The sequence below is a fragment of the Pezoporus wallicus genome, unplaced genomic scaffold, assembly GCF_028554395.1.
Source record: "Pezoporus wallicus isolate ANWC-B61680 ecotype Strahan unplaced genomic scaffold, APGP_CSIRO_Pwel_v1 contig_8776, whole genome shotgun sequence".
NCBI lineage: Eukaryota > Metazoa > Chordata > Aves > Psittaciformes > Psittacidae > Pezoporus > Pezoporus wallicus.
Window position 1 is genome coordinate 291,720 of NW_026639091.1, and position 26,607 is coordinate 318,326.

The 26,607-nt window shown below is 44.0% G+C and overlaps 1 protein-coding gene across 4 annotated transcripts in view; it reads left to right on the forward strand.

The window, feature by feature from the left end:
• The window catches only part of DNAI1 (dynein axonemal intermediate chain 1), a 153,886-nt gene that overhangs the window by 66,321 nt on the left and 60,958 nt on the right, over window positions 1-26,607 (forward strand). For all 4 annotated transcript variants that reach the window (XM_057413657.1, XM_057413659.1, XM_057413660.1 and 1 more), the window contains 2 exons: window positions 2,278-2,519; window positions 26,182-26,271. In XM_057413657.1, the coding sequence (XP_057269640.1) occupies window positions 2,278-2,519; window positions 26,182-26,271 (332 nt within the window). The remainder of the gene's footprint in view (window positions 1-2,277; window positions 2,520-26,181; window positions 26,272-26,607) is intronic.

Here is a 26,607-nt window from a genome sequence, read left to right on the forward strand (position 1 = left end):
AGCAGTTAGTAGAGAACTGGCCATTACAGTCAGTGGAGTCCAGAGAATAAGTCAATGGACCCAATATAGGGATCTTCTTTAAGGTGGGTTTTCTACGCTCAGTGAGCTGGATATATGGATCTCTACTCATAGTAGCAGGATCTTAGACTCTGAGCACTCAGACAGACAGACACACATAGACCTGCGTGTGTGTCTTAGTCTGCAAATTAAATCCCATGTTTCACTCTGCCAGAGCTTCTTCCCAAGAACTTGCTTTTGCCCTGCCTGGTTAACATCCAGGTGGACTTGCTAAAGCTGCTGAACTATTTTACCCAACATTAAAGGCCTGCTCCATCATCTCTAATTGATGAATGTGGCTGGCCTATGTTACTGCCAGATCAGTGGACAGAGGAGCACCTCCAAAGCCCAATTCAGATCTTTGGTGGCTGAATCAACCTCAGAAGGGGTGTCTCCTCTGCTGTCTGTGTAGGGAGCATGGGGAGCAGCTGTCTGAGGCTTCTCAGCACAGTGCCAACAGGTACAAAAATGAATATGCACCAGAGACCTTTTGGAAATATGCCTGGCTGGTCAGTAGTCCCCAGGAGAAGTAAGAGCATGAAATAGGTTGAATTCAAAGGCTGTCTTACTAATTTGACTTCATTCTGCTGTGAGTCATGCCTGGTAGGTCATTTTCACAGCCCTCCCAAGTGTTTTTGCTCCTGAGGAGAAGTGGATTCATCCTTATCATGGCTGAAGCTCAACTTCATATAAGTTCAGTGACATTACTTGGCTAGGAAAAAAAAATAATTCTGTGAATTGAAAGGACAATTTATTATACTTCCTGCTAGAGAAAGTGTAATCACTTCCTTTTCAGATAGAATTCTAGGAATAAGCTTTCCCTAAGTTAAAAATGTTATTTGGATTCCAATATGTTTAAAATAATATCAGCACTGAAATCTATGATTCTATCATACCTTTCTGCAAAAAAAAAAAAGGAAGCCATTCCTCCTGCTTGGCTCAAATGTACAGAGAGACCTGTGAAAATAGAATATGCAAAACAGCAGTAATAGTTTTGTTGATGTGTTTTTATTTACTGGTTCTTTGAATGTCTTCTTTGTGGCCCTGATATATTTGAGGTAAGCAAAGTCTGTACCTGCATGCTGATTTGGGATCAGCTTGCTGCCAAGGAGAGGTGTCTGAAGTTGGTGTTATCACTGGAGTACACATTTACCAAGTCCTTATCCTGCAGGCTGGTCAAAATGTTAAGAAAGGTAGGAAGCGCTTTTATAAGAAAATGACTGTTCTGGAAATAGGATATAGAGTGGATACTTGGAGCATGGGCAGCAGTAAATTTGCTTGCTGTATACTGTGTGCCCGCGGGCATTTGACAGTAAGAAAAAGCATGTGGAGGGATAGCTAGGGTGCTGTCAGAAAGCATTGTTTTTGTAGATTAGGAAAGCTCCTTCTTTGCTTCTGGAGATCTTATTTACATCAAAAACGTAGAAAAACATCAACAGTTTTTTGTCCCTTTTAAAAGAAATTGGAAATTGGTATTTAGATGAGAAAAAAATCCAACAAAAACCCCAAAAAACCCAAAACCAAAAGACCAAACCCCTCCTGGCAGTAACACATCATGATAAAAATAAAAAGCACAAAAGAAAGATGGCCTTCTTCAGAATAGGGAGAGCTAATTTCAGGCAGTGCAAAGGAAAGATTAAAGTAAATAGAAAAGAAAATTGAAAGTCTTGGCAAAAAATGAGAGCTTCTGTGCCAAGCAAAGAGGAGATGTTGGACATAAGCAGAAAATAAAGCTGTAGTGACTTGTGCATTTTACAGTTATATGTAATGCTTTACAGATACTTCAATGAAACGTTTTTTTTTTGAAGAACCAGTGTAATATCAAGTATTGCCGATATAGAAATTGACATGCCACTATCCTTGGTTCAGCCTACATGTCTGCAATGTTAGTGAAATCGTAGCCCAAAGAAAGAAGTGCCCACAAGACTCTTTTTAACTCTGCACGTTTTCTCCAAGGCTTCTCAAGTCTCTTTCCTAGAGAGAAACTGCCAGAACAGTAGTTCTTCTGCATGAGCACATTGTCCCTTTGTCCTGAGGGTGGCATATCAGTGGAGGACAGGATGTTCAGATGTAGGCACACCAACAAGACTGTTTGGTCCTGTGGCAGATGTCCTTCCCAAAATGTCTTTGCATTCAGATGGGTGTGAGGCATAGGTGAGTGCTCTCAAATTATAGAGAATTTTGGAAACTGATCTAACAGCAAAGCTCCTCCTTGTTTAGATGACTTCATGAAACAGAGCCAGGGGATGCTCCTGCTCTACACCATGAAGAACCCCTCCTTCCCAGAGTATATCTTCAGCAGTGAGAGTGGCATCATGTGCCTGGACTTCCATAATGACTACCCCTACCTCATGGCAGTGGGCTTCTATGACGGCAACGTAGCCATCTACAATGTGAAGGCAACCTCCCAGCCCAGCTACAAGAGCTGTGCAAAGTCAAAGCACACAGAGCCAGTGTGGCAGGTAAGGGTGCTTTTCCTCTCCTTTGAGTGGACTTTTAGTTGGGCTGAGTTTGGGAACAGTGGGAAAAGTGCTGAATGGGAAAAAGTATTGGTTTAATACAAGCATTATCTATTGATTATTAAGATAATTTTGAAATATACAGAAGGCAAAACAACCACATGAATCCTTGGTCCTCAATAGAAATTGAATATGTGAGCAGCAGTTCGCTATAAACGATTATTTCTCTTTAGTTTTCATGATTGTAAATTACTTCTGTTTGGGGAGTAACTGATCTTGTCTCAGCAGGCATGCAATGCTATTTATGTTCCAAATACAAAATCACAGAGCAACAAGTGATGAGCAGTGTTTAAAACATGTATCAACCCTAAAAGAGAGCTCTTTTGGGCACAATAAACCCAGGGGCAGCCACCTATGGAATTGACTGCCACTGGGATTCGACATACTACTTTGTAGTTGATCTGAAATACTCTAGTGAATGAAGGATGGTGATGTACAGGTAATGCTCTTAAAGCAACGCCACCCTGACATCTGTCATAGAGAGTCAACACATGGATGATATTGTGAAGGACCGGGATGAATATGCTGTTACACCCAGCTAACTTTGTAGTTATGTCTACAATATAATCCAAGTTAAGACTGAAGCACTGGAACGTATTTGTGCTTCTGATCTCATTTATAGGACTAAAAGTGTGGCAGCATGTATTTCAACATGGTCTGTGCTTCTGCTGAGGTGCAGGGGTGTTTGTGGGTATTACTGCAAGCTTCTCCCATTGACACTTAGGCTTCCAGTATAAAAGCCTCACACGACAGTAAGTCCTATGTTGCTGTCACCTGATTTAGGCTGTCATACAGTCATGCATCTAGGCACACTGTCAATGTTCCTTGTACTTTGGCAAGTGCCATGCATGGATTGTCCCCCAGCCATGGCTCCTTGTTATTGCATCTTCCAATAGAAGTCCAAGAAATCAAGGGATCCTGATGGGACTGCAGATGAATGTGAAATATGCCAAGAGCAAGACAGGCGCTTGCTATAAACAAAGAGGTTATGCAAATGTAACATTTCAGAAAAGACCTGAATTTTCTGTTTGTTGCTTGTCTGTCTGAAGCTTTTCCTCTAGCAAAATTTTCAGCTCTTCAGGTTAATATGGTACCCCAGCTATAGGTTGTTATCATAATACAGCTTGTCAGGCACACAAAGAATTCCAGTCTTCTCCCATTGCCACTTAGGTTTCCAGTATAAAAGCCTGAAAAAACGCTAAGTCCTATGTGTAGCTTCTCATGGTCTTGCTTCAGCATGATACTTGAAGGTCAACATTTGTTTCTGCACACTATAGACGCCAGAATCCCAGATCATTTGTGCCCCAGATGATAGTGGGAAGAACAGAGTGTGCTTAAGGCGTGTTAAAGACCAGAAGCAGGTATGTTCAGCACTCGAGGCAGTTCTGTACAGGGTTTTTAGAGATAGATTTACATGTACCACTTGGCAGCAAAGTGGCTCAGAGATGAAAAAAATCGTAAGGTGGTCTAGGGAGATAGCTCTGAAAAGGAAACAAACTACTTCATGGATATGGATAGAGATAGGTAAAAGCAGACTTCAGTTCCTGCTTGTTTGTTTTATTTCCAAAGGCTGAGTGGTAAGAATCATTATTCTTGGTTTTCTTCTGCAATAAGGTACTGGTATTTCTAGTAAACATTACAGTTTTTTTACTTGCTACAAAACTAGTGATTAAGGTTAGTAAGATTGCAGAGCAATCAGGAGAAAACCTTGTACTTCTATTGGGAAAAATCAGAACTGTAGGTATTTGTCAATATCAGCCAAAAGGCTTAGTGAGGTTTTCACTTCATTTGATGGGAGGAAAAGCAACATGGACTAACTGTTAGTTTGCGACATCAGATTGTTATTCTTCATTCAACATTAAATGATTCTAGAAAGTGATGCCTCATTTCCCATATTAAGTTCAAAGACGCTCTATTCTCCTCCGCCAAGACCCCAACTAGTCTGAAGCCTGGTCTTTGTCTAGACCACTCTGTGCAGTCCTCACTTTTATAGACACTGCAAGTCCATGACTTTGAAGATCAATTAGGAATGTAACAATGTTCTCCCAAACAATTAGGAGCCTTTGTTCTCTGGACTGCCTGGCTCCTTCCTTTTGAAACAATACAACCCTTTCACAAGGGAAGCAAAATAGGAAATGAGTGAAGCAGACTGACAGTTCTTTTCTTGTGCTATTTCATTTTCAGTAACTTAGTAATATCTCAGTAAGTTTGTATAAAAGAAATCTGATGTAACATAGCCCATTATTAAGAGCAAAATAGAATAACATAAATTTTCTAATTCTGTTACCTAAGAATGAGTTTGTCTGCCTGATACTGCTCCCCATATTTTTAAAAAGCATAGCAATGGCTACTTTTAGGTTTGGCAGTTGTCTTCCATGTATTAAGTGCTACTGCATTGTAAATAATGTAAAATTCTGCTTGTTTTAAAGTACACATTTCTAACTCCTTACTACCAAATGATTAAGGTCCAAAGCCAAATAGAAATAAACACATACACAGACAGATGAATGTATGTGCATGTAGTGCAGTGTGGCTAACACATCACTGAAACCTTTGGTCTTAGAGGAATATAGAACCAGAAATGGTCTCCCAGGTCAATAAATTCAGGCCTCTGCCTTTGGCTGTGAACACCAGCTGAAATGGAGTTAGCTCCTGGGAAATGGTGTCAAACCTGTCATGTACTGCTAGCCAAAAGCCTATGTGAGGTTAAGCTAAACCCCACTTTAATCAAAACAATGCTCCAAATAGTCAACAAAATCCTCACAGCCCCAGCATCTTCAGCAATGACTACTCCTAGAAAGCAAGCCCCTGGACAGTGTATCTGTTTTAGCCAATGGCTCAGTCCCAGGGCTTTGCTCTGAATCTCAATGAACATGGCAAAAGTGGGACAACATGGCTAAACTTTGGCTCCCAGAGCCCACAAAAGCAGTCTTCTCTGGGGAGAAGTGACACTCTGCTGGTAAAGTTCTCTCAGCATAGACCCTCTCCTTTTTCCAGCCTTTGTGCTTTGTTTTTCATGTCTCCTTTCTTTTAAAACAAATATGATGACTAGAGTTTATTTACAGCTGAGAAGAATGTTTCTTTCTTACCTTTCATCACTGGGATATACTAAATATTTTAGGTTTGAAGCATTTTGAAGCTGGAACTGTTCAGAAACAAGAATTGATAACTGAAACTATCTGCTGCATGACAGCTTGTTTCTGCTGTTCAATCTCCCTCCTAAAACACATCCCCAACACATTTGTTTCCACTGTGTGCTTCTAGTTTACTTTCACATCAAACCAAAAGGACGCTATTTCTGCTTGCTGCTGGCACTGGTGCAGAGCCATGACTGCTGCAGAGGGGTGGAAATACATTTTTTTTACTTGCTCACCATCACAATTACTGGTTAAATTTCCACTGCAGTGTTAACACTAAGGTCTGCAAACAGAACATTTCTTTTGGCTGTGCATACAGCAAATTTCAGATGGGTCAGATGTCCATGTGCACAGCGTGGATTGGAATTGCTATGGGGAGATCACTGGTTAGAAAAGCAGCTTGGTTCATTGTTAATTTACTGCAGATATCTGGCCTCTCTGAGGAACTGATACCATGGAGATTCAGATGGCATCCTGAAAGAATACTTTTCTGCCTTGTATTCATTATTCATGCATGGTATGAATATAAGGGGGGAGAAACGGGTGGCCACTGCTTGATAATTCTTCACCAAATGCCATTCAGGTTTAGGACATGGTTAGGACTTGCTCATGGTTAGGACAGAAAGGACAAGGCAGACAATAATAGCCTGCAAACTGCCAAAGGAAACTAGAGGGAGTGTGCACTTGCAGAATAGTTTTCCAGTAAAATTTGTGGAAGTCCCATTTCAAATGTAAACCAGATAAAAGTAATCTGCCCTGGATTTGGAGAAGGCTGAGGTTCTCAACAACTTCTTTGCCTCAGTCTCTGTTCTGATCATGCCACTCAAGTCTGAGAAGGCAGATGGAGGGACTGTGAGAATAAAGACCTTAGGCCCACTGTAGGAGAGGGTCAGGTTCGAGATCATCTTAGGAACTTGAACGTGCACAAGTCCATGGGACCTGATGAAATCCATCTGCAGGTCCTGAGGGAGCTGGCAAATGAAGTTGCTAAGCCACTGTCCATCATATTCTATACAAATGCCCGTAGCATGGGGAACAAACAAGAGGAATTAGAGATGTGTGCACATCTACAGGGGTATGATGTAATAGGCATCACAGAAACATGGTGGGATGGCTCCTATGACTGCAGTGTTGGAATGGAAGGTTACAGGCTCTAGAAAAGACAGGCCCTGCATGTGGGAAGTTGCTATTTATGTTAGGGATAAGCTGGAGAGTATGGAACTTTGTCTGGGGAGAGGGAGCAGTTAACAGAGAGTCTGTGGGTCACGGTTAAAGGGAAAATAGCGATGGGGGACATTACTGTGGGGATCTGTTACAGACGACCTGATTAAGGAGAACCTGCGGATGAAGCACTCTATAGACAGATAGGAAAAGCCTCATGCTCGCAGGCCCTTGTTCTCATGGGTGACTTCAACCACCCTGACATCTGTTGGAAGGACGGTACAGCCCAGCACAACCAAGCCAGGAGGTTCCTCGATTGTGTGGAAGACAACTTCCTTCTGCAAGTAACAGAGGAGCCAACAAGGAGAGGTGCCATGCTTGACCTCGTGCTCACCAACAGGGAAGGGCTCGTTGGAAATGTGACTCTCCAGGGCAGCCTTGGATGCATCGACTGTGAGATGGTCAAATTTGAGATCCTCAGGACAGTGAGAAGAGCATGCAGCAAGCTCACTGCCCTGGACTTCAAGAGAGCAGACTTTGGCCTCTTCAGGAACCTGCTTAGTAAGGTTCCATGGGATATAGCTCTGGAGGGCAGGGGGGGCCCAAGATTGTTGGTTGATATTCAAGGATCACCTGCTACAATCTCTGGAGTGTTGCATCCCAACTAGGAGGAAGTGCAGCAGGAGGGCCAGGAGACCTCCTTGGATGGATAAGGAGCTCCTGAGGAAACTTTGAATGAAAAAAGAGGCTTATAATAAGTGGAAGCAAGGACAGGTGGCATGGGAAGAACACAGGGATGTTGTCCGGGAAGCTAGGGACCAGGTTAGGAAAGCAAAGGCCCAGTTAGAATTAAGCGTGGCTAGGGATGTTAAGGATAAAAGGAAGGGATTCTACAGGTACATAGCAAATAAAAAACAGACTAGGGACAATGTAGGCCCCCTCCGGAAGCTCTCAGGAGAACTGGCTACACAGGATTTGGAGAAGGCTGAGGTTCTGAATGACTTCTTTGCCTTGGGCTTCACTGGCAAAGCTCTGACTGCACCATCCAAGTCTTGGAAGGCAGACGCAGGGACTGTGAGAATGAAGACCCTGGGCCCACTGTAGGAGAGGATCTGGCTCGAGACCACCTTAAGAACCTGAATGTGCACAAGTCCATGGGACCTGACAAAATCCATCTGTGGGTCCTGAAGAAGCTGGCAAATGAAGTTGCTAAGCCACTGGCCATCATATTTGCGAAATCATGGCAGTCAGGTGAAGTTCCCGATGACTGGAAAAAGGGAAATATAACCCCATTTTCAAGAAGGGGAAAATGGATGACCCGGGGAACTACAGACCAGTCAGTCTCACCTCTGTGCCTGGCAAAATCTTGGAGCAGATTCTCCTGGATGGCATGCTAAGGCACATGAAAATCAACAAGGTGCTTGGTGACAGCCAGCAGCACAGCTTCACTAAGGGGAAATCCTGCCTGACCAATTTGGTGGCCTTCTATGATGGGGTGACAGAACTGATGGACAGGGGCAGAGCAGCTGATGTCATCTACCTGGACTTGTGCAAAGCGTTCGACACTGTCCCACACGACATCCTTGTCTCTAAATTGGAGAGACATCAATTTGATGGATGGACCACTCGGTGGATAAAGAACTGGCTGGATGGCCACACACAAAGAGTTGTGGTCAATGGCTCAATGTCCGGCTGGAGACCAGTAACGAGTGGTGTCCCTCAGGGATCGGTGTTGGGACAGGTCTTGTTCAACATCTTCATCGCTGACATGGACAGTGGGATTGAGTGCGCCCTCAGCAAGTTTGCCGATGACACCAAGCTGTGTGGTTCGGTTGATACGCTGGAGGGAAGGAATGCCATCCAGAGGGACCTCGACACGCTTGTGAGGTGGGCTGATGCCAACCTTATGAAGTTTAACCATGCCAAGTGCAAGGTCCTACACCTGGGTCGGAGCAATCCCAGGCACAGCTACAGGTTGGGCAGAGAAGAGATTCAGAGCAGCCCTGCGGAGAAGGACTTGGGGTGTTGGTCGATGAGAAAATGAACATGAGCCGGCTTCAGTGTGCACTCACAGCCCAGAAACCAACCGTATCCTGGGCTGCATCAAAAGGAGTGTGACCAGCAGGTCAAAGGAGGTGATCCTGCCCCTCTACTCTGCTCTCCTGAGACCTCACCTGGAGTATTGTGTGCAGTTCTGGTGTCCTCAACATAGAAAGGACATGGAACTGTTGGAACAAGTCCAGAGGAGGCCACAAGGATGATCAGGGGACTGGAGCACCTCCTGTATGAAGACAGGCTGAGGAAGTTGGGGCTGTTCAGCCTGAGAAGAGAAGCTGCGTGGAGACCTCATAGCAGCCTTCCAGTATCTGAAGGGGGCTTATAAGGATGCTGGGGATGGGCTCTTCATCTGGGTCTGTAACGATAGGAAAAGGGGTGATGAGTTCAAACTTAAACAGGGGAGATTTAGGTTGGATATAGGGAGGAAATAGTGCACTACGTAAGTGTGCTGAGGCACTTGCACAGGTTGCCCAGAGAAGCTGTGGATGCCCCATCTCTGGCGGTGTTCAAGGCCAGGCTGGGTGGGGCTTGGAGCAGCCTGGGCCAGTGTGAGGCATTTGTGCCCGTGGCAGGGGGGTAGAACTGTATGATCTTAAGGTCTTTTCAACCCAAACCATTCTATGATCTTATGAAAAGACACCTGAGACTTGCTCACTGGAATTTATCCTGTAATCGTGTGATCCCTTCTTCACCTTTACTTTCTGTGTACTTAATCTAAGGTCCTTAAATAAGCCTACTCTGAATCTTAGCAGCTCATGAAGCCATCCCAGACTCATTGAAGTCTTGTTTTGCTGATGAAAGTTCAGTTACAGAATCCCTTTAAAGTCATTGTGACCTGCTGTTTTCTACCTTACTCTATGCTGCTGGGCACAGCTCTGCAAGAAAAAAAAAGGCCTCTCCAAGAAACTGATTGTATTCACTGCACTTAAGGGTCACCCCAGCACATTATTTCATTTCTGATGATGGGCAGTCTCCTAAATCTGGCATCTGCAGTCAGACAAACAGATTTTGCAGCTTGGATTGTTTCTGAGAAGTTACAGCTTCATCTGATATTTTGTTCCTTTGGCTTCAGACAAAGAGTTTGATGCAAGGGAAATACAAGAAAAAGAGTGTTTCTATCAAGGTCAGAATAAAGATCAGCTTTCTCAGAACGGGCTCAATGCCCTTCCTGTTACCTTCACTGCTATGGAGCAAAAAAATAGGTATTTGTTGGGGATAGTTCAGTGGAAAAACCTTATTCAATTCCAAGAGGATACTGTTAGGGGATAACTTTAGAAGAGAAACAGAAATCTTTGGAAGGAAGAAGAGAAACACAGATCTGAAACCAAGGATGCTGGACCTGAGGTAAGGATGAGGAGCACCAGGATGTGAGCTGGCAAGTAGGAGAATGTTGCCTAAAGGGATAATAGGGTAGAAACCTGATGGTGATAATCATTTAGTATGAAATCTCCAGAGTTATGCAGAAAAACTGCATCTCTCATACCAGCCCCAGCTTTCTACTGCTTTTTTGTTGCTACCAGCCCTGCATTGCATGGCTGGCACAGTCTAACCTCAGTGTTTCAGGAGTAAAGGAGGACACTGTATCCTCACCAGAGAAGTCACTTCAGTCATTCAGCACACGCACAGAAGAACAGAAGAGTGCAGAGAGCATCCATGGACCTGCAAGGGTGTACTAGGGGTCCAGGGACCTCATCAGGGGCTTCCTTGTTGCAGCAGACAGTCCTTAGCTGCAGTCCCACTCCCTACACTGAATTCTGCAAGCAGCAACAGGCTATTGTAGCAGCAGTTGCATTAGTCTGTTGGACCTGACACTGAACTCCTCACTGCAGCACCATGAGACATTTAGTGGCCCACAAACACGTGTTTGCTCCCTTGTCTTCTCCTGGAGGGATATGTGGGCAGGAGGGGCTGTGCTTGGGAAGGATTGCCGTATGCTTTCTGCATGACACAGGGTCAAGATCGGCAGCTTTCTGGTTGTCCTTATTCTCTGGAAGAGCTCACTGCAGCTTTATCTACTGGAGGAAATCCTGTCTGTAACAGAGTCATGTTTTACTGGTTTTTGGAAAGGCTCTGCTGAGCCACAGAAATTCATCTGAAAGGTTTGGGGTCATATAGGCATAGTGGAGGTGACCAAAAGTGCAAAGACATCACTGTGGCAGAAATGATGGATAAAATCTCCTGCAACGTCTTTGTACCTTGTTCAAAACCTTTTGACACTTTTTGAGCCACTTTAACATTAGGTAAGGTAAGTGTCTGAGTGCTTATTCCTAAGTGTCTTTGACAATAGTGACCAAATCCCTGATCTTTTAACTTCAATGTTGTATTTTTTGAGATAACATCAGACTGAACCTTCTGGAGATTCCATTTCTATAGCTGTTTTTTTTATATTGTGCCTTGGGTATGGATTCTTGTGGATTAGAAATTCTCCTGAAAAATGTTTCTTGCACATCATGTAATGTTTGTCTGAAAATAATGTTTTTCTGCTTTGATTCTGCACTTCCCTCTGTACTTTATCCAGATGCTGAACTTCCTTTCTGCAGTCTGCTCCCACTGCTGCTTGCTAAATACATTCTTCTCGAGTGCTGTATTGTTATTTTCCCCCTCCTTCCTTTTACTTAAGATCCAAACCATATTATTGTGGGTTGCAGGCTGTTTCTTTTCTAGTGTCTGCAAGCAATATATAAATAATTTTCTTTGCCTGTTAGTCTTACTGGTCCTAGTTTGTGGAGGAAACTTCACTTATAAAATTCAAGAGTCTCTGAAGGCCTTGGAAAATCCTAGCCTGAGGTTTAAAAGGGCAGAGAATTTGTAATGCCTTTGTTTGGTTGCTTGGATCTTTGAATCCCTTTCTATTGCTTTATAGCAGTCTCAAAAGTTTACTAAGTATTTAATAGGAATCAGGAAATTATGTTGGATCTTAGTGGAAAAATTTTATTTCTTTTCTGTCCTATGAAATGTGACTGCTGATTGTTGGATCTTCAGAACAGGTGTAGAAAGCATATGGACCAGATGGGTCTTAATGGCACTAATGCAGCCTGTGAAAGAGCAGAATGCTTCTCTGAAGAGGATGAAATAGAGGCAAAAGTGATAAGGGCAGAGCTAGAAGGAAGCTGGGCAGGGATGGTGCAAGCAAGCTTATGCAGATATACAATGAAATGTGCGGACCTGAGGCTGGCCATTGCTCCCACTCCTGGTGCTATAGTGAGCTATCACAGCTTAGTGTGGTATCCAGGACCCTCAGCACCTGGCAGGCCCTGGGCCATCTCTTGCCATCCCTGCTGCAAGCCCACTCAATCCTGTGATGATGGGAATCTTCTGTCAGTCACATTACAGATGCTCTCTCTGATTTAGCAGCATCAGACAGCTTGGGGATTTGGATGTGAGCCTGCCTGCCATGTGTATCTACTTTCCCTGCACAGGGAGCACAGGAAACTTCGTATTTTGTCTGTAAATTGGAAATCTTGCTTGATGAGCACAGTCAGAATTGAAACCAAGAGCTGTGAATTGCAGTTGGTTAAGTATCCATGAGCTTTGCTGGCCTTTGGTACCCATTGCTCAGCTGAGTGCTGTATCTATCTGACTTGGGAACATGGCCACTGATGAGACAAAAAGGTTAAGAGTCTAATGTCTGTTTCTTCACTCCTCAGCTGTTAACATACCAACCTAATAAATACAGTTGGAAGAGGTGTGAGGGAAAAAAGGAAGCAGGTTCCTGGTAAAATGCTGTATGAGGCCTAACATCAGAATCCCAGCAGAAAAAAAAACAAACTGAAAGCAGGGCCAGCCTTATCCCGTGCTATTTATAGCTGAGCTCTGCTTCCTCCAGATAAATCTGAGTCTCTGAAGCATGAGTGATGCACAAGCCCCAGGCTCGGCCTTTGCCCTGCATCAGTTGTGCTCCCATGTCCGTACTCTCTGCTCAGTTCAATGCTGAGTCCCTTCCAGTATCACCAAATGTGCTCTCTGGTAAGAGAGATTTTGCTGCCCTTTTCCTGCACCCCAGATTTGTGGGTGATGTGTGAACACAGTGATCTGGTGGTCTGATTCTTTGCCTCTCTCTGCTGATTTTGTGCCCTTGAGTTCACTGGCACTCAAGAGGCAGTGCCTGGGGCTGTGAGTCCCAGTGTCATGTTTAACCCCAAATGTCATCGAAGCACACACAGCCACTTGCTAACTCCCTGCCTGGTGGGATGGGGAGAGAATCAGAAGAGCAAAGGCAAGAAAACTTGCCTTTGGGTTTGCATAGGTCAAGGTAAAGACAGTTTAATGGGTAAAGCAAACCCGTTCAAACAAGCAAAGCAAACCAAGGAATTGATTCACCACTTCCCATGGTCAGGCAGGTGTTCAGCCATCTCCAGGACAACAGGGCTACATCACAGATAATGGTTACTCCGAAAGACAAGCGCCGTCACTCCAAACCCCTTTCCTTCTTCTTCCCCTACCTTTATATACTTAGCATGCCTCTGTATGGTATGGGATATCCTTTCGGTCAGCTGGGATAGGCTGCCCTGGCTGTGTCTCCTCCCAACTCCTTGTGCACCTCCAGTCTACTCACTACGGGGTGGTGTGAAGAGCAGACAAAGCCTTGGCTCTGTAAGCACTGCCAGCAATAAAGAGAATACCCCTGTGTTAATAGCACTGTTTTGGTTGCAAATCCAAAACACAGCTACTATGAAGAAAATTAACTCTACAAAATCAATGCACCCGAGAAGATGCCATGAAAGTGGAGGGCACTTGATCTAGTTGTCTGAGAGAAGTGACTTTCAGAAGAGGAGTGTTTATGAGGCTAAATGTGAAATGGAGTTTATTTTACAGTGTGTCCTAGTTGCTGGTGAACACATGAGCTGTTTCTCCCCAGCTATCAGGAAGCTTTCAAGGACTTTAAAGGAGAAAACCCCAAGAATGCTTATAGCAAAGCTTGCAAGTAGCCACACACTGCTAGAATGAGAGAAAGCATTTGTAAATTTTTCACATGGGAAGTTCCTGTTACTGCCTGTAGCAAGAGCAGCCATCTTTGACTGGATAAGCCTGTTTTGGCTGATACCTATGAATAAATCCATCAGCCAGCCTTACGCCCGTAACGCAAGTGACTGGTGGCCTGTGGTCAAAGGCTGCTCCTGAAGCATTCAGGCATTGTGTGTTCTGTTCCAGGGTGTTTTGAAATGCTTTTGGTAATTATAGCAGTAGTTTGAAGAGTTCCTCCTCCTGTATCCTAGGTTGGTGAGATACAGTCCTGCCAAGCTGGCTGCCTTGGATGCTGCCTAAATTCTCTATAGATGAAGCAGCTGCCACCTTTCCAGTGCCTATCTGCTGTTACCAAGCCTGTCAGCCACCCTAACCAGCTTCTAACCAGCATTTTTATTATTAGGAAAGCTGTGTTACATAAGAAGGCGGTTGGTAAAATCAAGAGACATCTGACTAAATCCCTACATCTGATACAGATAAGATGACATGAAGTAGCTTAAGTCAAAGTTGCTCATTAAAGGTGTAAGAAAGATGAAAGAAGCCCAAGCTGACTGGAAGGTGCTGGGATCTTTAAACATTTTGACATACATCAGTTCTCTAACCCATTTCTTCTCTAATGCAAACAGTCCAGCCACGTATTTAAATATTATTGGCTCCCATTTAGGAAGAGTTAGTCCTTGCAGACCTTATCTCTTTAATGGCTTCTGTCGTGGTGGCAGGTTTACTTCCTAAGCTGATCATTCTGTCTTGTTGCATGGTTTCACAGTATAACATCAACAATTTTTCTACAAAGAACAGAACAGCACTGAGAACCCTCCTTTGCTTAACAGCTTCCTTATCTGCAGCTTACTGTCTTAGCTGAAACATTTGCATTTAAAAGAAAATGCAGATTTTAAGATAAGAACATTTTTCAATGAATTTATTTTGACGTTTATATATATATGTAAATCAAAGTAATATTTATTTTTATCTCAGCTTTTACTCACACTCAGAAGACTTGTCTGCTATACAAAGCAGTCTCATCTATTGCAGTGAGTGAAGCAGTAACAGTGTGGTTGAACATGACATGCAGTAAACTTGTGAAGGGTGAAACTGAATTTAAAATCAGACTGAACCTTCCTTTCTGAAACTGGGGGATTTCTGTGATTCTGCTTCTGAATCACAGAAATGAGACCTGGCAGAAGCATTGAGAATGTCCTCTTCTTCCCACAATGCCATCACAGAAGTTGTGTTGTTATTCCTGAAGTGCTTTCTTCGAGATTGAGCAGCCTAGCTGTCTTTACCGCCAGTGATCTGAAGTAGGTACTGACATAGTAGGTAATGACTGCTATTGACTAATGACTAGGTAAGTCAATACCTACTATGTCTGAGATAGTACACAGCCCTTAATGCATTTGAAAAGGTTTTCTGTAATTCTCCCACCCCTCCAGCAGTATCACATTGCTGATTCCAGCACCAGACTCTAATCCTTTTCTGCACTGCTGTCAATTAGCCAGAAATTTACAAATTTCTCCATGTTTATATGGTTTCTTCTTCCTGTCTGTGTCCCTTTGCACTTGTCTTTACCACATTTCACCTTATTGTTTTCAGACTGTGCCTCCAGTTTGTCCAAGTAGCTTTGTGTCTTGATGCTAACAGAATTCTCTGTGTCAAATTGTGTATTCTGCAATCCACTGTGCAAGCTGATAATGAAAATATTGAACAGAATTGGATCCAGGACAGTCCCTTGTAGGAGCCATCTAGAGATACTCTCTCAAGTGGTCAGGAAATTGCTGATTTCTCTTGAAAATTCATTTTCAGTCACTCATCCGTTTCACAGTTATTCCATATAGACCTTCTTTTCTTAGCTTGCTTCTGAAAACATCAAAGGGAGTACGGTAAAAGCCTTGCAAAATTAAAGGTAAATAACATCCACTCCTTCCCTCTAATCCTTAGATCCATTACTCTGCCAAGGAAGGAAATAAATTCTGTTTGACAAGATCTTTCCTTGACAAGCCCATATTCACTGTTCCTTATCTTTTTACCCGGTACATACATATGGATGGCTTAATACTTTGTTCCAGCTTTCAAAGTTCAGCATTAGGCTGACTGCTTCATAGACCTTTAACCTGTCCTTCCAGACAGGTTTTGTTTTGGGTTTTCTGGAGGCATTTTTTTCCCTGTTCCTATCTTCCAGGATCAATCCTGACCTCCAGTTCTCATAGACAATTCCCAGTGATTCAGCAGTTGCTTCTGCTGCTCACTTAAGCACTCTAGGTTGAATTTCAAGAGGCCTTGCAGAGTTGGATATATCAGTGGTTCTGGGCTGTACTCCTTCAAGTACATATTGTCAAGTGTCTAGTTACAGTTTGCCTTTTATATGGCACTGGAAGAAGGCAGATATTAATACTTCTCCTTTACCTGTGGTTTGTTGTGGGACCTGCCTTCCTCTTAGTAAACGATAAATGGGGTCTAAGAGGCAGAGGCTCAGATGAATCTTTCTGGGCTGACTTTGACTCCATACAGGCACTGTCATCCTGGCCCAGAAAGTCACTTGCCCTTCAAAAGAGAGTGTCCAACTTCTTCCCCATACAGGTGTCTCAGGCAGTGCTCTCCAACTCATGAGGGCAGTTTTTCTCCATGAAGTTGCTGGATGCACAAAGGCTTTCGAGTCTGACAGTGGCAGCCCAGCATTCCCCTTATGGCAGGCTGGTTATTTGTTCCTGGGGTAGCAGCTATTCTTCAGCTGTGTATGGATTCATCCATTTGCTGTGTGTTTACCGACTCCGTGTTTAAAGCTCAGGAATGTAGATGGGGACAGGGACTAGGCTGTCACAAAAGGGCTTCTGAGAACAAAATCAAAGACTAACATCTTCTATGACAGTGTTTTCCAAAACTCTTACTTTTTTTGAGATCTTTCATTCTTGTTAGGTGTTCCAGAGCAGAAATGCTGTCTGCTTTGCAGTGTAATAGACAGAAATGGTAAAAAGCCCTGATACAAACCAGCAATCTCTTTTTCTGAGCATGCACCACAGGGCAGGACCCCTTTATGCTGTACATTGTCATCCTGGCCCCAGTACAGGCATGGTGGTCACCTCATGGCTCTGGTCTCCCTCACTGAGATATCAACTGGGGTTTACCATGGGTCCTCCTTGCCTGCCTGCCAAGGTTTACCTTTGCAGGTTGACCAGACCCACTTGCAGCCGGGGCACAGCCAAATCTGCTCCTGCCACAGTGGTATTGTCTGACCAAAGTGCAACCAGGACCCAGGAGCTCCTTTTCCCCTGAGTATAGACTTAGCCAAAGAAGCTAGCTGGGCTGCTTTCACGTAAATCTCAGAGTACTCACTTACCATAGCTCTTTAAAAAATTCATTATTGCCTCCAGTCAAAATGAATCATCTGAATTTAGCTCACTTTTTTGGTAAAGAGTGAAGCTTTACGTCTTTCTTCTTCCCACCTCCACATAGGATAACTTGTACTGCTGTCTAAGATCGCACTGGGGACTCCAGACACTGCCCTGCTCTTCACCTCTAAAATTTGCTTTCCCTGTCTCTTGCTGCACAAAGGCTGATGCTGGAGATGCTTTGTATGTGAGTGAAGTGGTCTGTGCTTTCTGGGTAACCAACTGAATAATTCTGAGGGGATTCCTGTGACTGACTGCAGGAGAGCAGTCTTCCTTCTTTCATGTATCCCTCCAGGTGCCTGGCCTTGGCTTCACTTCTGATACTAGGCTGAGGATCCTCAAGTGGCAAGGGCCGCTTACGGTACCAGGCTGGGGTGCATGTTAAGCATCAAATGAAGAATAGCTGGCAGTGTTCCTGGTGGATGGCATTTGGGGACTTTGTTGTAGAAGCACTACTTTGTCTCAGGAGCAAGAAGGGACAAACGATTTGCTCCAGCAAAACAGGAAGTCATCGGACTCAGGATGAGTTAACTGTCTTAGGGGAATTTCACTGCAGCAGATCCCTTAGGCAAACAGCAGAGGCAAGGGACAGAGAGAAGAGAATAAACAACAAAAACCTCAGCAATTTGTCTTTGACAGGAGGAGAATGTGAAAGATTTCTTCTCTGCTGATAATGACTTGATGTTTCCGGATGCCAATCTGTTGAAAGTTGCTGGCAGGAACGAACAAGAAACACATTTGGAGGTGACAGAGGGAAGAAATGAGATCTGTTTCCTAGCTCAAATCAGACACTGCTGTAGGGGAGTCCAGGAGAATATTCACACCAGAGCACAGGGGAGATCAGTCTGGCTCTGGAAGATGTGACCTATGGAGCATTTTATTGTAGATCAGCACTTCGGCATGAGCTGAAAAAGAGGACAGCAGCAAAATGGAGAAAATATCTTTTACACAGACCAAAGGTGCTCGCCACTGGACTAACACATCCAGGACTAGAAGGGTACTCTTGGTTGAAGTCTCTGTCTGCCTTTGCAAACATCCCATCTTGTTCATCTGTCAGCTGGTGACCTGCGGATCATGTGGTGGATGAAGCCAAACTGCATTCATGAGAGCTTGCTGTATCATAGCACACGTTCAACTCTTCTGCCTTGATAAAAGAGTTTTGCTGGTGCTTTGCTTTGACACAGGCTTGTGCATAGACATTGAAGAAATACGGTTTTAACAGTGGGCCGCAGGGCAGGCACAGCTAGAGCAAGCTGGGGGCTGATTCCACCACTGTGTTTGTATGCTTGCTCAAGGAGCAGGTGCTTGCCAGTGGAAAGCCTTGAGTAAAAGCCTTCAGCCAGTGTGAGTGTAACAAATGTCAAAATGTCTCTTGTTAGCCCTTTGTGCCCAAGGTATGGGGAAAATTGGGTGTCTGGGAAAAGCCCAGAGGGGCTGGGAAGCACTTGTGCTCCTGTGATGTACAGCTGGGCTCCTGCAAGACACTGTAGCTCAGTTCAGCTATGGAGCCAGATGGGTGAACTCCCTGAGCTACAGGGCTGGGCAGAATGGCAAGCTCTCCAAGAGGTGCCCATACGGCTGCATCTAGAGCACGACAGTGAGTTATGAAGAAACTTCTTAAGTACAGACATCTGTCTAAAGCTGAGTATTAGAGAAAAGCACAAAGACAAACTAATAAAGTGGAAGTGCAAAAGGAGCTGTGATTATCCTGGGTCATAAAACAGAAGGGGAAAATATTTGGTAAGTGTATTAGAAGTTAAAGGAATGAAGAGTATAGGCTCATTAATAAAGAAAACTTTCAGCTAATAGTGAGTGGTAGAAGAGCATGAAATATTTGATGCTGTATTGTTTAATCTTACAATAAGTGTCTGAGATTGGCTGCTTAGTATGATTAATGTAAAAAGAGGGTGAAAGCACAGGTCAGAATAGGGAAAGAGCGTGTTAAAGAATAGTTAGATAAGACAAGCCCTTGTTCATCAACAAGATCAGATTAAATGTACCCTGGAGTACTTAAAGAACAAGCCAGAGCGATTTCAGACCACTAACAAGCATTTCTGAGAGGTTTTGGGCTACATCTATCCTGCATTTTAAGCAGAGGCAGATGTTTATGTGCAAGTCCATTTACGGCATCTGAGCTGATTAAGTACCTTGACTCAGACTCAGGGGTGGCGTGTGCTCTGGGGTGTGGATGAAGGGAAGCATCATTCTGCTTTTCCTTGTGGACTCACACACATTCATGTGTGATGTGGGCAGACTGGAAAATGATACATATAAAGTCTGCTGTCATCAATCCTAAAGCATTTTTCAGTGATGCTGAAGAGCAAACGTCTGGCAAAAGAGATTTCTGCAGGTGCTTCCCTCAAAGGGACTGTCCTTGCATACAAGAATAATGACATGGGCAGAGTACCAGTGTCTGGATGATTCATCCAGGTTAGAGGCAGCTGAAGCCAGCCACGGGGACACACAAAGTGTGGGTGATAGCACAGAAGTGCATCAGGCTGCACTCTGGGCTGTACGAGAAGCATGGCCATGAAGAGGAGGAAAGGTCTCAAAGGACCCAAAGAAGTGAAAAAATAATTGCAGGAAAATGGTAGGGTTGGTCCCAGGGAATTATTGGCTAGCCAGACCCATTTGACAACTGGGAAAATGGTGGAACAAAGGCAAGACAGTTTATAAGTGTCCAGATAATAAGGTGATTCAGAGAAGCCAACATGGATTTGTCCAGAATAAATCGTCAAGCCAGTATCGTTTCTTTTGCTTCAGAGAAATGGTCCTCATGAAGAAGGAGGAAGCAGTTAAGGTTATCACTTCTATCCATCTTGACTTTACTAAACCTTTTGATATAGACTCACACAGTGACATACTCATAACCAAATTAGAGAAATATGAATTAGGCAAAATACATAAAGAGGCTGCTCAGATGGCTCAGGCAGTATGCTCAAAGAGCATTTATACAGAGCTTGCTGTCAGACTCTAAAGATGCTTCAAGTGAGATCCAGCTGTCAGTCCTGGTCTTCTTTTGATCAATACTTTCATTAGCAGCTCCGATTACAGAATAGGGAAGCCCCTTTGGGAGGACAAGGCACTTTGCAGGACATGATTATGTTCAAAATTATCTTGATAAATTGAAAGAAGAACCCAAAATCAATGTGATGAAATTCAATAAAGGCAAGAGCAAATACTGTGTTTAGAAAGGGGAAATTAAAAGCGCAGATACAAAATGGGATGACTGGATAGGCAGTAGGTTGCCAGAAGGGAAGAATATATCAGATCACTGCCAGTGGTCCACAATACAATACTGTTGTACAAAGACATGTGTCATTCTGATTATTAGCAGGAATATAAGTTAGAGGAGGTTGTAACTCTGGTCTGCTAGTGCCTAGAGGTGGTCTGATACCATGTGTGTGCAGCAGCAGGGAAGGGCTGAATTTGAAGGACAGGAATGGTGAAGGTTTGAAGAGCAGGACCTGGAAGCAACAGTTGAAGTAAGTGATTTTGTTGGGTTGGGAAAACAGAGGAAGGAGCAACATTTTCTTGTCCATTTAAAGACTGCTGTAAAAAAGGAGAATAAACTGTTGTTCTCTGTGTCCACTGGGGAGATGGTAAGGAGTAGTTGGCTTAACTTGTGGTAAAGGAAATTTCCTGTATAAGGCAAATTAAGCTCTGACATATTTATATACAGGGAGGTTGTTGATTGCCTATAGTTGGAGGCTTGTGAGAGCAGCCTGTGTGAGCTGTCACCAGTGATAAGCAGGAGTCTACTCCTGCCGTAGAGCTGAATAGATACCTTTTTTGTGTACCTCCAAACTCTGCATTGCCATCAAGGCTTTTCTCAGCACTGTACTGATTGCCAGGTGGGCACTGGCAGGAATTTGTGCCCAGGTCATGTTGGCCAGGACTTTCCTCAGCAGTTGTTTGTTTGCTGGAGTCATCTGATCATCATAGTGGGCCAGTTCATGTAAAAGTGATTTGATAATGCCTTTGTCTTTCCTCTTCTCTACCTGTGGCAGACTTTATTTGTGCTTTTTAGACACTGAATGACCGAAATGCTCTTATTTCACTTAGGGCAGGTGACAGCAGGGCTGTGGTACTCAAGTACTGTCAAATAGCTCCTTGAAGGAGAATCACAGACTCACAGAGCAGTTGAGGTTGGAAGGGACCATGCGGCACTCATCTAATGCAACCTCTCTGCTCAAGCAGGGTCGCCTACAGCATGTTGCTCAGAACTGTGTCCAGGTAGATCTTGAATATATCCAGGGAAGGAGAATCTACAACCGCTATGGGCAACCTATCCCAATAGGTCACTCTCACAGTAAAGAAGTTCTTCCTCATGTTCAGGTGGAACTTCCTGTGTTTTAGTTTATGCCCGTTGCCACTCGGCCTGTCTCTGGGCATCACTAAGAAGAGTATGGCCCCAGTCTCTTGACACCTTCCCTTATTATACACATTGATAGATCCCCACTCGAGTCTTCTTTTGGCTGAATAGGCTCAGCTCCCTCAGCCTTTCCTCATATGAGAGATACTCCCAACTCTCAATCATTTGGGGGTTGGAACTAGATGATCTTAAGATCCTTTCCAACACTGACTATTCTATGATTCTGTGATTCTATGATGATTCCAGTAGCCCTTTACTGGACATGCTCCAGGAGCTCCATGTCTCTCTTGCACTGGGGAGCCCAGAACTGGACACACTGCTCCAGGTGAGGCCACAACAGGGTTGAGAAGAGGGGGAAGGTCACCTTTTTTCAACCTGCTCTTCCTAATGCAGCCAGGACTCCATTGGCCTTCTTGGCCACAAGGGCACATTGCTGGCTCATGGACAGATTGTTGTCCGCCAGGACTCCCATGTCCCTCTCTGGAAAGCTGATGCTTTCCAGCAGGTCATCCCTAGCCTGTGCTGGTACATGGGGTTATTCCTCCCCAGGTTCAGGACCCTGCACTTGCTTTTGAATTTCAAAATACCCTATCTGGGAAGCAATTTCTTGTCTGTCAATGTGCTTGTGTTCCATATGGCAGCCCGCAGTTGATCTTTGGCAAGCCGAGGGCCAGCCAGAGGGATTTGTGTTTGCAGTATCAGGTCTTACCTTACACAAAAGGCAGGCAGATGCTGCCTGTGGCAAAGCACTAAAGTCAGCCTCATGACCAGGATGATTTTGACCATATTTTGTCAGCATGAGTGACTAACAGCCTCTGTGCCATGAAAACTGATCAAGCAGTATTTTTTTTGTAAGAGTGGCGTCAGAAACATGGGGATTTTCCAATTCAGATTGGATAAATGGTGTAACTTCCAGTTGCCATAGACAGAGATGCTAGTATTCCCTTGCTAAGAATGAATGGATTATTGCCCTGCTAACCTGCTGTACATAGCAGTGAACAGCATGTTTTAATCTTTATTTTTATATGATCAAACAGGGGGTTGAGTAGTCTCAACTTCTCTATAAACAGGATTTAAGAAATAAACATTAAAAAGCAGTAGGCGCCTCTAACAGCAATGATTTTCACAAACTTTACACTGCAAAAATAGTCAGGTTAAGATCACATTTAAAAAATAGCAGTAGATCCTTGACTTCATAGCAGGTCTCATCATGATCCGGCACAGCAAAAGACTTGCTTTTCTGTGTTTACTTGTCTCCTCTCTGCTGTTTACATGCACATTCCTTTCTCATGTGTTTTGTCACTCTTCCTGTATCATAACTGAACTTTTGCTGTAAGTAGTTTCACACAGCCAAAATACTGGTTGATTATCACGTGTTTCAGGAAGAATTAACTTCTTGCCACTACACACACAATTGCCTGGTTCTCTTGTCAAATGCCTAAATCTGCACAGCATGGACACGGCTAATGACAGGAGGTTGTGCCATGTTCATGGGTCTCTGGGGTCACAGAAAAGGCCAGTTCTGAGCAGATGCCTGATTTGACTGGAGTATCATGAAGGCTAATTAATAAGCATTTAAGGGATTCAGAGATCAGGAGAAAAAGCTCACAGACACTATTAAGGTGTTAGCATGTTGAAGGAAAATTGAAAGTATAAAGTGACAATTTCTGTTTTCTGAAATCCAGGCTAATGTCACTGGGAGTGTTGATAGTCATCTGAGGGCAGATCCTGATGCCCTTGTGGGAGTGTGTTCAAGCTGTCTACAATACGTACCCAACTCAGGTACCATTGACTGCTTTGAATATAGCAAATTAGCCTTGTTCTTACTTTTTGGGCCTGATAACTCCACCTGTCTGCATAATGAATGAAGAGAAGGAGTTGTGACACGTAACTGAATACTGATAGTAGAAAACTTGAATAGATATCCATGAGGGAGAGGGTATTTGAAGTGGGCAAACCCTGGGGAAAAGCTCTTTGCTTGGGGAACGCTGAAAGGGATTGGCTTTGGAAAAAAAAAACATGAGCTCGTGATAGTGCTTACATTGTTGGTCACCTCCAGACAAGTTTTCTGCAACACATCATGTTAGCATAAACATAAGGACTCAGGAGTTGTGTCTGCATGGGGTGATCAGGATGGACTCCAGCCACCAAGTCTCCATCCATGTATTTTCCACTGGTGTGATGGGCTGTCACTTGGTTCTAGCTTGAGTGCAAAACATCTACACTGCACTTAGCAAGAGCAGAGCTGGGAACTCAGTTGCTGCTGCCCCTGCATAGCTCAAGCAGGGTGTAATGGGTGCCTGAATGCACACTCTGACAGTGGGCAAGCTGGGACTCTCTCTTCAGAGAGGGTCTGGACCAGCTCTGATCCTGCATTGTGTAAGTAACCTGGATGGTGGCTCTAGACTTCAGGATGGTTTAGATGCACACTGACTGCAGTACAGGTATGTGTCACCTGCATTTATCTTCCACATGCATCTCAGGACATTGCTGGGTTCAGGCTGCAGGTTTCAGGTACTGGAGAGCCCCTTTTCTTGCAGTTCAGTCCTGTCACAGTAAAGGATATATGAGCCACTTGTGCTAACTTCTCCCAGGTTTGAATGGCAAAACCTTTGTTTTCATAGGAGGTACTATCTTGAGAAATAGCTTTCCCCACCTCAAGTGCGGTCAGTTTGACTTAGAAGTGGCCTGGGAAGCGTGACTGTTTTTCCCAAATATTTGGGGAAGTGAACATATGAGGAAGAACATGGAGAGCTGTGCTGGACGTACTAATAAAAACATCTTGTTGTCAGATAGTTTTAGTGCAGCATTTTAAAAAGCTGTGATTCTGAAACATGACCCTTTTTCTGTGCTCAGTATGAGACAAGTTGGACGTATTTGCAATCCTGAACTTGTCATTTCTCACTTTGAATTAAAACTCCTCACTACACCTACCCCTTCATCTGAAGAAGCTACTGGTGACCATCACTGTCAGCAGAAGCTATTATCCCAGGGAGATGTTCCTGGAATAGATATACCAGCACATTCTGTGTGCAATGGCCAGTCTAGAAAATCAGTGTCCTCCATATGTGCCATTGAACCTTCTTTATATTGTTAGCTGTTTTATTCTGGACCACAGTGAATAATGGCATTCCTTTAATGCCAGATAGTAGAACTGATTCCACCTGGAAGACTTAGAATGTCTCCTGTGCAAGGATGTTCAAAGGTGTATGCCACTCAACACTCTTCAGCTGCAGCTTACGGACATGAAACTGGCATTTTCATATACTCTCAGGTGGATTCCTTTTATATTTTATTTTTCCTTCTTCAGAATAATGTGTTCTAGGTCCTGTTCAGTAGGAGATTAATTACTTTTTGCTGAGTCTACTGGTGGATGTTCGTGTTCCACAGAACTTGACAGTTTTACAAACCAGAATTAACACCGTATTTCCCAACGAAGGATACCCAACCTGTGTAAAGTAATGAGAATGCTACTTTATTTCTGGAATAGGTACCAGATAACTAGCTGGTCGTAGACAAAGTATTTGCTAAGCCCTAGGTCAATCATGCCCATTTATCATGTTTATGGGATGAAGTTTAGGGAGATGTAACTGCTGCACTGTTTGAACAGGAAGAGATACACCTTTGAAAACACCAGCACAACCTGACAAAGTGCTTATCCCCATCCTGAGCTGACAGATGCCCACAGAAGTGTATGCTAACAGGCTCAGTGACAAGTCATCCTTTTCCCTTCAATCTGATTGAATTCCCAGATCTGAAAATTGAGCATTTCTAATGCTTTTGGTCTAACTGTCTCTTCTAAACTGTAAGCCATTTATCTGAGTTCTAATCTCTCCTGCTCAGCTGTCATAGTCAAAAGGCAAATCTCCTTACCAGGCAGACAGATGCTCTGAAGGTGTAGGGGATTTCAATTTTAATGGAGACATTTTCATGTCCCTGGAACAGAAGTGTCCCAAGGACCCATGTCGCAGGTTGCCTGCAAGGGTTTTCTGTACCCCACATAGAGACAGAAAGCTAATTTGAGGTTGTCTGGCTGAAGGGTAGCCATATGACACTGCACTTGGAGTAATTAGCCACATGGGAAGGGGTTAGTTTGTGCAGGGTCAGTGATGTGCTCAGGTGTTCTGGGGAACTTTCTGAGGCACCTCTGGAATTGTTTGGAGACGTCTTAGGGATCTCTGGAATGGTGTTGTGCCACAGCTCAGAGTGCTGCAGAGCTCAGACACCTCACAAGGCCCATCGTTGATGTCAATGCTCCTCCTACTGCTGGAAGAGATGGACATGGGTGAGTACAGAGTCCACAGGTGTGAGGTTTTGCCGCCCCTCTGGAGCATCCCTGCAGGAAAATGAATGCTCTGTGCCCTTCTGAAATTGGTTGTGGAGGTAAGGATGTTCATACATGCTATGCAGCAGCATGCCTCTGGAGTGGAAACCAGCTGCTCTTTAGGAAGGAGTTCAGAAGACCCTGCTGAGGATGTGAGACTCTGCCCTGCTAATGCTGACTGGGATTGTGTTCTTGTTTTAAGGTCAAGTGGCAGAAGAATGACATGGACAACAATCTGAACTTCTTCTCTGTCTCTTCGGATGGACGGATTGTTTCATGGACTTTAATTCAGGTAAACAGTGGAAATTTCTTTTCCTATCCAATTATAACCAATTGCCTTCAAAGTCCAATGATGCATTAAGTTTATTGTTATATATAAAGAACCGGGTTTGAAAAGAAGTGTCAGCAGAAGATTGTGGGTGCAGTTACAGCTGGTCTGGGGCACTGTGTTAAACTCCAAAATGAGCAGAACCAGCCTACTTCTCATTCAGGACCTAATCTTCATCATACCTGCACTGGTAGTACCCAGTGATGAGATGGGTGAGCATTTTCCTGCTTTGCAGCTGCAGGAATTTAAGACTGGTCCTTGCTCTGAAACTTAGCTTGTCCCAGAAGGGTCACTGACAGA